The 11,987-nt window shown below is 43.7% G+C and overlaps 1 protein-coding gene across 1 annotated transcript in view; it reads right to left on the bottom strand.

Annotated features, from left to right (window-relative positions):
• Positions 1-2,000: 2,000 nt before the first annotated feature.
• The window catches only part of RPN1 (ribophorin I), a 32,522-nt gene continuing 22,535 nt past the window's right edge, over positions 2,001-11,987 (bottom strand). Inside the window, exons 6-10 of the mRNA XM_049863134.1 lie at positions 10,075-10,174; positions 8,733-8,871; positions 8,339-8,458; positions 3,879-4,124; positions 2,001-2,599 (exon numbers count right to left, since the gene is read on the bottom strand). Of these exons, the coding sequence (XP_049719091.1) occupies positions 2,417-2,599; positions 3,879-4,124; positions 8,339-8,458; positions 8,733-8,871; positions 10,075-10,174 (788 nt within the window). The 3' untranslated portion in view covers positions 2,001-2,416. The remainder of the gene's footprint in view (positions 2,600-3,878; positions 4,125-8,338; positions 8,459-8,732; positions 8,872-10,074; positions 10,175-11,987) is intronic.

Genomic DNA, 11,987 nt, shown 5'->3' with positions numbered 1-11,987 from the left:
CAGCCTTACTTCCTGAAGCATCACGAGGCGCCCCCAAGTGACGTCAGACGGGTTCCAAAGAGGCACTAAGGCGCAGGCGCAGGAGCAAGAGCAGGCGCAGCTCTTTCCCCAGGCCTCCACGCCGGGCCGAGTCGAGCTGTCAGGAGCCGGCTCCCTGGGCCAGAAGGGGGCGCCCGTCCACCGACATGCGGGCCGGGCTGAGTTCTCTGACACTAGTAAACCCTTGGTTTCTGCCAAGTTTTACTTTTCCTGTCCAAAAACCAAGAAAAAGTTTAACAAGAGCGTAAAAGGGTGGAGAGGGCTGATGAAGACAGCGGTAAACCATGAACACGCAGCTTCCTCTGGAACTTCTTCAGAGCAGCAGTGGCTGTCCTGGGATGACAGGCAGAGGGGATGGCTTGCCTGGGAGCCTTCACTTGAACCAAACTAATTCTGCTATGCGAACTGCCGGTGAGTAATCAGGCCATTCTAGGGGAAGCTGGGGGAAGCCCCGCTCAGTCCCACCTAGGGGTTCAAGAGACCAGTTCCTGTAAGAACACCAATTACATGCAGCCTCCAGTTTCCAGCTCTTGAGGACAAGACACCCAACTCAAGCCAAAAGAACTATGATTGGAGGAAAGGAAACAATTGCTAATGAGTAACAAGCAGTTACCATATGCAACTTTACATTTCATGCAATGCTCACAACCATCACAGGAGCAGGTAGCAGTACTGCTCCATTTTATGTCACCACCCTGGCCCAAGCCATCGTCTTTTGCCTGGATTACTGCAGTAGGCTCAGTTTGTCTCCTGCATCCTCTTTTGGCCCTTCAGCTCCTTCTCATCCAAAATACAAATCTAAGTGTGTCCCTCACACACTGGCCAGTCTTCCCTTTATTTTAGGATAAATTCAAGTCTTGACATGACCTGCAAAGACCTATCTTGTTCCAGGCTCTTCCCACCTCTGCAGCCTTTGCTGTGTACTCTCCAACCTTATTCTCAGGATTTCCTTCAGGTCCTCAAACAGGCCATGCCCTGGCCCGTCCCCAGGCCTTAGCACACGCTGGAATGGATTGGACTGTGTCCCCCAAAAAACGCGTTGTAAATCCTAACCCCTATTAAAAAAAAAAAAAAAAAAAACCCTATACCTGTGGTTATTTACAATCCCATTTGGGAATGAGTTTTGTTATAATTAGTATTAGTATAGAGTGTGTCTTGAGTCAGTCCCTTTTGAGATATAAAAGGAAAAGATTAAGGAAACAAATCTAAGGGAAGATAGACGCCATACCACATAAAGATCACCAATGAACCAGGACATTCCCCCAGAGCCCACAAAGAGAGAAAGCCTTCCCCTAATGCTGGTGCCCTGAATTCGGACTTCTAGCCTCCTAACTGTGAGATTAATTTGTTCTAACCTCCCACTTGTGGTATTTCCATTATAGCAGCATTAGATAACTAAGACACATTATTCAGTGCACTCTGCCTGGAATACTCTCTACCCCACCACTCGCTGACACCTACGTAAACTCCTACAGAACTCAGCTCAAAGGTCACTTCCTTGGGGAGACCATCCCTAACTCCCCACACTCACCCAGATCAAATTCAGTACTTACCAGTATATACTATCAGAAGTCTCTGCTCTTTCCTCAAGGGTTTTGTCACAATTTGTGATTACAAGTTTGTGTTTGGTCATCTGACTGCCTGTCTTCCATCCAGCCCTCTACTCATCACTGTGTCCTTAGTGCCCAGCAGAGTATGCAACTCAGAACAGGTATTCAAAAAATACTGGCTGAGTTACTGTAAGAATAGAGTCCTCACTCTACCACTGCTCTGTGACCTTAATTAAGCTGCTTTACCTCTCTGGCCTCAGTTTTCTCACATATAAAATGAAAATACTTGCCTTGCAAACCTGCTGTAAGGAGCAAATCCATTATTTAATGGATAAAAAGCACATGATGAAAGTACTATCCCCAAAGTCAATCAAGTCATGAGAGATTTTCAACAGAACAAAAACATTCAAGAAATGTTCACAGTTCCTATTTTATTCTCATTTGGTCACACACACTTTTTTAAAAAACCCACACACAACTCACAAAATACTCAAACATCAGGAATTAGAAGGGTATAAAACAAAGAGCTTAAGAGGCTGAAAGAATATCCTAGGCTTCCGAACAAAACAATACCAATCAACTATTGAAAACTCCTTTGTTCAAAACGCAGAAGTGTTTTATTTTTAATGGGATTTGTTTTTTAAGTGTAAAAAATAAATGGAAAAGAATGATTTAGGGACAAGAACTAAGCTTCTTGTGCTGCCTGAGGCAGGGCTGGGTTTCTCCTCCTGGAAGGCCTTTGGAAAATGCAGAGGCCAACATTCTCACCCCGCCCGCCACCTGAAAGTACAGGCGCCCCAACCCACCCTGAGCATGATGGGCACAGGCTACAGAGCATCCAGGATGTGGTCAATCTTGGTGACCAGCTCCTGCCGTTTTCCTGAGATGAGCTTCTCATTCTCGATGTATGTATCTTTCTTGAGCTTGCCTGCCACCAGCCGCTCAGCTTCCACCGCCGACTTCAGCACCAGCTCCTTGACCTGGGCATCCAGCTTCTGCATTTCACTCACCTGGCCGAGGCAAGAGCAAAGCAGGACTTCAGAGTGGTTCTCCCACCTCTACTCAGCAGGGCCTGCCACCTCCCCTGCTTACAGACCTGGGAGCTGCCAGGGACCAGCCAGAAATGCATGGTGCCCTAGGGTGGAAATGCAGTGGGTACAATGGAGGGGCCAGCTGTGGAGGACAGCCTGGCTTCAAATGTCTACCTCACTACTTATCAACTCGGTCCCGTCAAACTCTGACCCTTACACACCAAGTCCCTTCTACCACCTCTGGGCTCATCTGTAGCAAGATTGTGAGGATTAAGTGTGAAAATATGTGAAACCACTTGGTATGATGCCCTGGCACACAGTAGATATTTGAAAAAATGTTCCTTCTCTTCCCTTCAGCTTGCCGAATTAGGTACAGGAATTCAGTTAGGCAAAATTCCAAATTGGGGCGGGGGTGGGGAGGCTGAGAACTTTCTTATATAGTCACATTTTCTCAATGTTCGACAGGTATTTAGTGAGCCACACTACTCATGTTGGGCACTATTTTAGGCTCCAGAAACATCAGTGAAGACAGATAAAGTACCTTGCCCTCGTGAAGCTGACATTCTAGTTAAGAGGACAAATAAAAAACACATAAGCAAATGAATCAACAGTTTCCGACAATGGTGGGTGCTAGAATAAGGTGAGGGAATGCTGGAGAGTGGTGTAGTGGATAGGATGGTCAGGGACTCTGAGGGGCCCCTCTGACGGAGTTTATCACCCTTACTTACAAATAACAATAACTCACATAGCATGTACCCAGCAGGGTTCTAAGCACTTTACATGCACTAATTCATTTCCAACTCACAACCACTGCTGTACAAATAACAGCATCCTCATTTTACAGATGAGGAAACTGAGGCATGGTTAGGTAACTTGCCCAAGTTGATTAAGTCTGAATCAGAGCCTGGACTCAAACCCACAATTCTAGGTTCTTACCACACCGTAAGCAGCCTGAAGCCTTGTCCAGCCTGGCCTCCAAGAGAGGAAGCAATTGCTCTGAATACCAGCCATGTGGCAAATGGTGCTGTAAAGGCTGGCAGAGCCTTCTCCGACCCTCTTGTTCCACCACAAGGGTAGGCACCACACAAGGCTACAAATGGGTGGTACCTGACTTCACAAGCTAGCAAGTAAGCAAGCAGTTTGCCCAGTGTCTGACCCAGACAGAGCAGTGGTGTGCCGCTCTGAACAATCGGGTACAATCCCCAAAAGTGAGGGATGGAGGACAGAGCTAAATGACACGGTGATGGCAGACACTTACTTTGTCACACAGGTCAGAGCCCTCTGTCTTCAGCCTGGACTGCAGCAGTGCAATTTCACTGGTCAAGGCCTTATGTTCAGTCTCCAGGCTCTTCTTGCCACTGTTGAGGGTGGAGACATCCCGGGATTGCTTGTACCTATTAACAGTCTCATCAAAGTGACGGTAGAGACCTATTCTCTTGTTGACCAGGGTCAGGACCTGCTCAGTGATGCAGGCCACCTTCATCCTGGCTTCAGCAGCGGGATCCTGCAGGAGGGAGAGAGATATCATGTGTGACAACATCCAGGCTTGAGCCCACTCCAGCCTTCACCTCCCAAATAGCACCCCCCACCATCAGCTCTCCAAACAAAATAAGCCATCTTCTTGCAAAGTCAGAGAATCAACCCTTGCTGACACTTAATCTGGACCAGGTCCAGCACTGGACAAGACTAGGGAAACAAAGATGAAGCAGACATTCAATGTATAATATATTCAATGTATAATGTGTTCAATGTATAGTCTACTATACATGTGAAAAATGATAATAAGGTAAGGTAAGAAAAGGTAAGAGAAATTTCAGCTCAGGTCAGAGAAGGCTTCAAGGAGGTTTTTAGTATGTCTCTCCTTCATAAAACTTTCAAGGGTTTCCCAGGGCCTAAGGAATAAAGCCCAAACTCCTCATCCTACCACTCACAGCTCTTGGGATGAGGTCTTACTTATGTTGCAGAATCATCTTTCACCACTGGTCTACTTCAGAAGTCCTAACTTTGCAGCTCAAAGGCTAAAAGAGGCCTCAATATTTTCTCCCTCAATACATTGCCAAAGCTCTAAAAGGAGATTTATTGATAGGAAATTGGTTGAATAAACAATGGTACACCCATACAACAGAGCACTCTGCAGCTATAAAATATCATGAGGAAAATCTCTATGAACTGATACGGGTGATTTCCAGGATATATTTTTTAAGTGAAAAAGGCAAAGTACAAAATAATATGTACAGCTGCTACCTTGGTCTAAAAAAGAAAAGGAATTAAGAATTGTAAGTACCTGCTTATTTTTGCAAAAAAAGAAAAAAAAAACAGTAAGGATATCCAGGGACTGATGAAACTGGTTACCTACAGAGTGGGGATGGAAAAGGGTAGAGGAAGTGGCACCATTTTAGAATTCTGAATTAAGATCTTGTTAATGTTTTACATATTTACTACCAAAATAAGATATTAACAATGATGGAGGAAGTAAGTAGAATAAAATTCAAACTGAAATAAATGAACCTGTCTATCTTTCAAATGAATAACACAGGAAAAAAAAAAAGTAAGAACACAGTACTTTGACAACACATTCTGTATCTAAAGACAGAAAAAACTGCAAACAAATCTTGGGACTCTGCTGGTTAGGTTTGCTGTTTATAGCGGTGACTGTAGAAGTTCTGAAACTATTTTGGTTTTAACTGGGAGAAGGAAAAAATATGGCTTGAGAGAACACAAGGAAGAACCTTACAGACTAGAATTAAAGGCATCAGTATTAACTCATATTTTAAATATCATATACATTTATTTCCAGGCTCTGTCTGCTCGGGTCTAGAAGCAAAGGCACTCCAAAAGCAATGACGACATCTATGTCACCTATCCTGGTCTCCAAGTACCATTCCCACTGAAAGGAAACAGGGGTCCTGAGAGAAAGTACAAGACATACCTGAAACATGTGTCAGGAAGTAAGAAAGTACTCAAAATAATGACGGAGGTGTGAAAAAGACAATTAGAGCTCAAAATAAATAGTACCAATGGACAATAACCCAGTGAATAAGAACTAATGTATCCAAACAATCAACCAATAAGAAAAGTTTGCCCTTATAACTAATAAATGTAAAAACTATCAGTTTTGCAACCATCAAACTAGATAACTCATTCAGGCAAGAATCAATAATAAATGCTAAAACTAGCAAGATATTTACATGGCCTCAAACAGATTACTTATTAATTGGAAAGAGAAAAACACTAACTTTACAGTGAAAAAACAGACAAGACACCACATCACCACACCAGGACCAAGTGACATCAGGTTCCTCCCGAAGTGACGCACTGAAGATACATCCCTTTGTAGTATCATTGCCGGAAATACCTGACCTGAATTTAATCAGGAAGAAACATAGAATAAGCCTAAATTAAGGGACAATCTACAAAACTGGGTTCTACACTTCAAACAGGTAAAGGTTATTAAAGACAAAGGCTGAAGAACTGTCCCCGATGGAAGGAGACTAAAGAGACACGAACACTAAATGCAGTACATGATCCTCAACTGGATTCTGGAGTATGAAGATGACCGCTGTAAGTTATTGCTGGGAAGGAGCCCTGGTGGCAGAGCAGTTAAGCACTTGGCTGCTAACCAAAAGGTCACTCCTTGGAAACCCTGTACGAGAAGTTCTACTCTGTCCAATAGGGTCGCTATTAGAATCGACTCAACACCAAAGGTTTGTTTCGCTTGTATTAATGGGAAAACCGGCAAAATTTGAATACGGACTGCATGTTGGTTAACAGTATTATAACAACATACATGCTTAAATACTGCAGGGGAAAGGGCATGATGTGTCCAACTTACTTTCAAACAGTTCAGCAAAAATAACATATATGTAGAAAAATAAAACAAACGAGGCCGAATGTTAACAACTGGTAAATCTATGTGAAGAGTTTTTACTATTCTTGCAAATTTTCTGTAAATGGCAAAGACAAAGAGTTTAGCAGCCCCACTTGTTTACAGCATGGTCCTGATCAACACCTTTGCTCACATGTACCCTGCCACTTATGGAGTCCTGGTGGCACAGTGGTTAAGCACTTGGCAGTTAACCAAAAGGTTGGCGGTTTGAACCTGCCAGCTGCTTCTCGGGATGAAAGACCTGGTGATCTGGTCCCAAAAAGATGCAGCCTAGGAAACCCTATGGGGCAGTTCTACTCTGTCATTATAGGGTCATTATGAGTCGGAATCGACACACAACAACCCTGTTGCTTAGCCACACAAACTACCCACAGGTCCTGCTGACACCTCTCCCTGCTTCCCCGGCAACAGCTCTCTCTGGCTGAATGTCCTTCCCAACCTTTTCGCCTGTCACCTCCTCAGAGTAGCCTTTTTGGTACCATACCCACTGCCAAAAGCACACACTGTGCCCCACTGTGGAAAACAGTTTGGTGATTCCTCAAAAAGTCAAACACAAAACTACCGCATGACCCAGAAATTCCACTCCGTCGTATATACCCAAAAGATCTGAAAGCAGCATGTGAACAGACACATGTACACCAATGTTCACTGCAGCACTATTCCCAACAGCCAACAGGTGGAAACAACCAAAATGTCCATCAACAGATGAATGGATAAACGAAATGTGCTGCCGACATACAAAGGACTACTACTCAGCCCTAAAGAGGAATGCAGTCCTGATGCATGCCACAATATGGATGAACCTTGATGACATTATACTCGTTATGTGAAATAAGTCAGACGCAAAAGGACAAATACTGTATGATATCACTTATATTAAATAAGCAAATATATAGAAACCAAAAGTAATTAGTGGTTACCAGGGCAGGAAAAAGGGAGTTTTTGATTGGAGTGCATTATAGGTATGTAGAAGGTGACAGGACAGTTTGGAAAAAAAGCAAAAATGAGTGCATAACTTCAAGAATGTAATCAGTGTTACTGAAGTGTACATGTAGAAAATGATGAAATGCTGTACGTGTGTGTGTTAAAATAAGTAAACAGATAAAGAAAAATTTAAAAAAGCACACACTGTGCCTGTTGTCTGATGTTCCCCCAGTACTTGACGACCAGAAGCAACTTGACAGACTCTATTATTGTGACCTATCTCCTCCTGTCTCACTCACCAGACTATAAATGCCTGGTATTAGTACCTAGCATGGGGTGTAGTGCAGTAAGTCCTCATAAAACAGTAAAAGGAGACAGAATGGCCTAAAGATACCCGAGGAAAACAAGGAGCCATGGAGTCTGCAAGTCAGGGAGGAGAGCTGGGAGGAGGGAAAAATGCTGCTGACGGGGCCAAATCCACAGTTCCTGCTCCACTCTCAAGTAGTCTCCTCTACAGGAGTTACCACAGGGATAAGAGAGAGGGGCTGCCTGGTGAAAGGACTATAGGGAGCTTTTTACCTCCAAGTTCAGCTGAATTATAAGGACCATAAGTCCACCAATTTTTTTATGTTTTTCTTATCTCAACTAGGGATCCAAGTGTGCCTTCGAAGGCCAAACACGACAAAGGTTTAATATTACATGCTCCCTGATCCCAGCAATGAAACCATGGCATCTTTACAGCAAGGATTAGCAAAGGCTACAGGCAAGGAGTTTTCTGGGTGATAGAGTTCTGCCTTGGGCTTGTCACGAGGATCAGTGGTTCTCCGTAAAGCTGGTGAAACCCATTACCAAGGGGTACAAAATGCCTAGCTGATTAAGCACAAGAAGAAAACCAAAAGGTACAGTACCTTTGTGATGGAAAAGTCCAGCCTGACGTAGATGATGACAGTGAAGAACAAGATGTAGAAAGCAGCCACCACCAACAGGGGCTCTTGGAGCATGAGGACCTTGTTGAATGTGTAGTGGACCTGGGAGGGGAACCAGGGAAGAGAGGATTTTACAGACCTGCGTGGGCACAGAAACCTGGGGGCAAAAGCTGCCTTACCAGGCCTAGAATCATCCAGGTTAGCCCATCCATAAGAAATCCTTTTTCTAGTACCTGCTGCCCCACCCCTGCTCCCAGAAGTCATTGTGGGCTCATACCACTCCCACTCCAAGGAGGAAAGGTTAGTCACCTCTTGGTTCCCAGCACCCATTCTCTGGGGAGGGAGTCACAGAAGGCAGAACAGTGGAACCCCTTACCACAATGTCCTGAATTTGCTGTTCTACCAAATTTTTCTTGTACGCAACAATCACGGGGCGGCCAAATGTGTCCAGGTAGGTGTAGTGCAGCTCATCTGGGGCACGGCTGATTTCATAGGGACTATCAACCTGGATGTTCCTAGGGGTAGACGGGAACCAAACATGGCCTCAGATAAACCACACTGGCAGACTAGGTGCAGGGCTGGAGAATTCCAAGGTTAAAGGGGCCTTTCTAGGTCACTAAATTCACACTCCTCCACTCTGGCCCCCGTCTCGCAACAGGGAACACCCTGCCTCCTGAGACAAATGACTCACTGCCACAAGCCTTGAGTACTAGAGCATTCTTCTGCTGAGGCCGCAACTGCTTCTCTGCATCCTCCACTCACAAGTGCTCAAAAGGTCTGGTCCTATGCCTTGGGATCACACAGCTATCATGTGCATCAAAGGATAGCCACTCGAGGACTTGAAGAGGTCCCTCATGAGTTATTCCAAATGTTCTTCCTCATCACGTGACTAAAAACTTCTTATAGGGTGTAATGGACATGTACGGTTTTTGTCTGCCCAGACCCATTCTCCCTTCTAGTAAAGAGCACACCCTAGTTTTGCCTCAAGAACTACCCTTACCACATGAACACCCTCCAAAGGAAGAACCATCAAGGTGCCTCTCCTTCAGGTGATCAGAGTGAACATGTGACCCAAGAGAGGCTAAGGAGATGCTCCCTTTAAAATGAATCTAGAGTAAAGTGACAAAAAGACTGAAAACAGGTATTGTTCATTCAACCCAGGGGCAGGTACCCCATGAGAGTGTCCATCAGTTTCTGCCACTTAGACTCCTGGACATGCTCTGGTTCTGGTCTCACTCTTCAACTTAGGCTGTGATTTTATGAGATACCTCTTATCCTTCCAATATACTCCTTTTTGCTTAAATTAGCCAAAGACAGTCCTACTGTTTATAACCATGAAACCCTGACATACCATCCTTTTGAGAACTTGGTTAGCATTCTTCTTAAGCACAGCAATCAAGAATAATGTCTGAAAAGAATAATGTCCATTGTTCTTTCTTTCTAAATTTTGCATTCTGTCTTATTACATCACATTCCAGCAGATTCAAGCCACCATTCCACCTACTAAGATGACTTTGGATACTGCCCCAGTCATGCAACAACACTGTGTTTTCAGGTTTCATAAATAAATGTGGTACTCTCACTTGAATCTGACTTTTTTGTGATGTCCCACAGGCTCCCGAGTCAAAACTGTGTCTTGAGCACCTACTCTGTGCCCCCAGAGCAGCCTCCCCTTGATGTGGGAAAACGGGTTGCAGAGGAAAGGCAGTCATACTCACTTGGCCCCTTCAGGCAAAATGATCTTCACAGTTAGAGAATCTATCACTTGCTCATCAAACACGTGGTCCACAAACCTCATCTTCAGTGCATACTGGTCACCTGAAGGATCAAGCAATCAGATATAGTAACGTGGAAAAACAGAGAAAATGGGACAGGAGGCAGAGAGAAGCACAGGCTATTGATGTTCTCATCTTACACAGAGGGGAGTAAAGCCCATGGACAAGGAGACCCTGGGGAGAAAGAGGGATAAGGGCAGCATGAATCTTAAATCTTCCCTAATTCCCACATAAAAAGGCAGAGCAACTAGTGAGCAAAACCAAAAACCCAGGGGCCACATTTACAACAAAACTAGGTAACAAGGTTATTTCTATGAGGGGAGAAAGGGAGAGATAAGACACCAATAGCTACAAGGCCTGCACATTATCAGTGTCTACAAGGAGAAAGCAGAAGGAATGGGGTGACAGCTGGACCAGAGAGCAGGAGAGCCCCAAAACAGACAACAGGGATTCACTAGAAAGCATGGCAGGCCAGTGTGAGAAGAACAGCTGAAACTCAGAGGAGTTTCCTCCCCTCCCATAGCAAGGGAGTAAAATGGACCCACAGAAGGTCTGTGAGTCTAGAGTAGTCTAGTCCCTAAAAACTTTGAAAAGCCCTCGTAGGACAGTACCTTCCACAGAGAGGAAACTGCTGGAGCAGAATCAAAATTGAACACACAAGGGACAGAGCTACAGGAAAGTGGGGAAGAGAGCCAAGGAAAGCTCAGAGAGGAAGCCACCACATTTTTGAATACTACACTGAAACAACAAAGCCTCTGAGAAGTGACAAAGGCTATCCTAAACCACACGTTCTTCTAAAAGTTCACAGTAAAAATGAGCAACAGAAAAGTACAAAGGTGTACTTCCCTCTTCCAGTAAGTTATATAAGAAAAACTATTAAAAAAAAAAAGAGAACATCCCTAGAGAAAATGACAGTATGCCAGAAAAATATACCCACAAAACCAATCAGAATGGTTACCCACTACTTCAAAACAAGCTAAAATGTACTAAGAAAATGACACAAGTCACGAAAGAATAATATAAACCAGAATTAGTTTATATAACCAAAATTAATTAGAAATAAAAGAGAAAATTATTTTAGAAATGAAAGCTAAAGAAGATAGAATAAACACAACAGATAAAAAGATGGTGAAAAGAAGAAAAGTACCAAATATTGAAGACAGGCAAAGACCCAAGAAAGGAAAAACAGATGTTCCCAAGGGAGAAAATTTTCCAAAAGATTTGAAACTACAAGTTGAAAGAGCATATTACACACCCAAGAATAAAACTCAGAACAACTATTGCCAAAGCATATTTTAGTAAAAATATTTGACTTTAAGAAAAAATCCCTTTCAGCATCTAGATAAAAAGAACAAGTCACTTACAAAGGGGGAAAAAAGATTATCATCAGGCTTCAACAGGAACACTCTATGCCAAAAGAAAATTAAGTACTCAAGGTAAGCCAAGGATTTTATATTCAGCCAAAGTGGTGTTCAAGCACAAAAGGCACATCTGTTATCAACACACAAGAAGTTCAACAAAACTCCTATAGGTCATACTATTAGATAACAGTATGAATTCATTAACATTTATATATTAAAAAAAAAAACACCACTGCTGCCAAGTCGATTCTGACTCATAGCAGCCCTAGAGGACAGAGTAGAATTGCCCCATAGGGTTCTGAGGAGCACCTGGTGGATTCAAGCCGCTGACCTTTTGGTTACCAGCCAAGCACTTAACCGCTGCGCCACCAGGGCTCCTATTTGATATATAATATATAGATATAATACAGACATAGCTCTGTCTACTGAAGAGGCTTAGAAGCTGACCAACCCAAGAGCACTGAACATCCCTGGTTCTTAGATTGTGGATTTAAA

This window comes from Elephas maximus, chromosome 20, assembly GCF_024166365.1.
Source record: "Elephas maximus indicus isolate mEleMax1 chromosome 20, mEleMax1 primary haplotype, whole genome shotgun sequence".
In the NCBI taxonomy this organism is placed as follows: Eukaryota; Metazoa; Chordata; class Mammalia; order Proboscidea; family Elephantidae; genus Elephas; species Elephas maximus.
The sequence above is the reverse complement of the archived record's forward strand: the minus strand, read 5'-3'. Positions and strand labels throughout refer to the sequence as shown.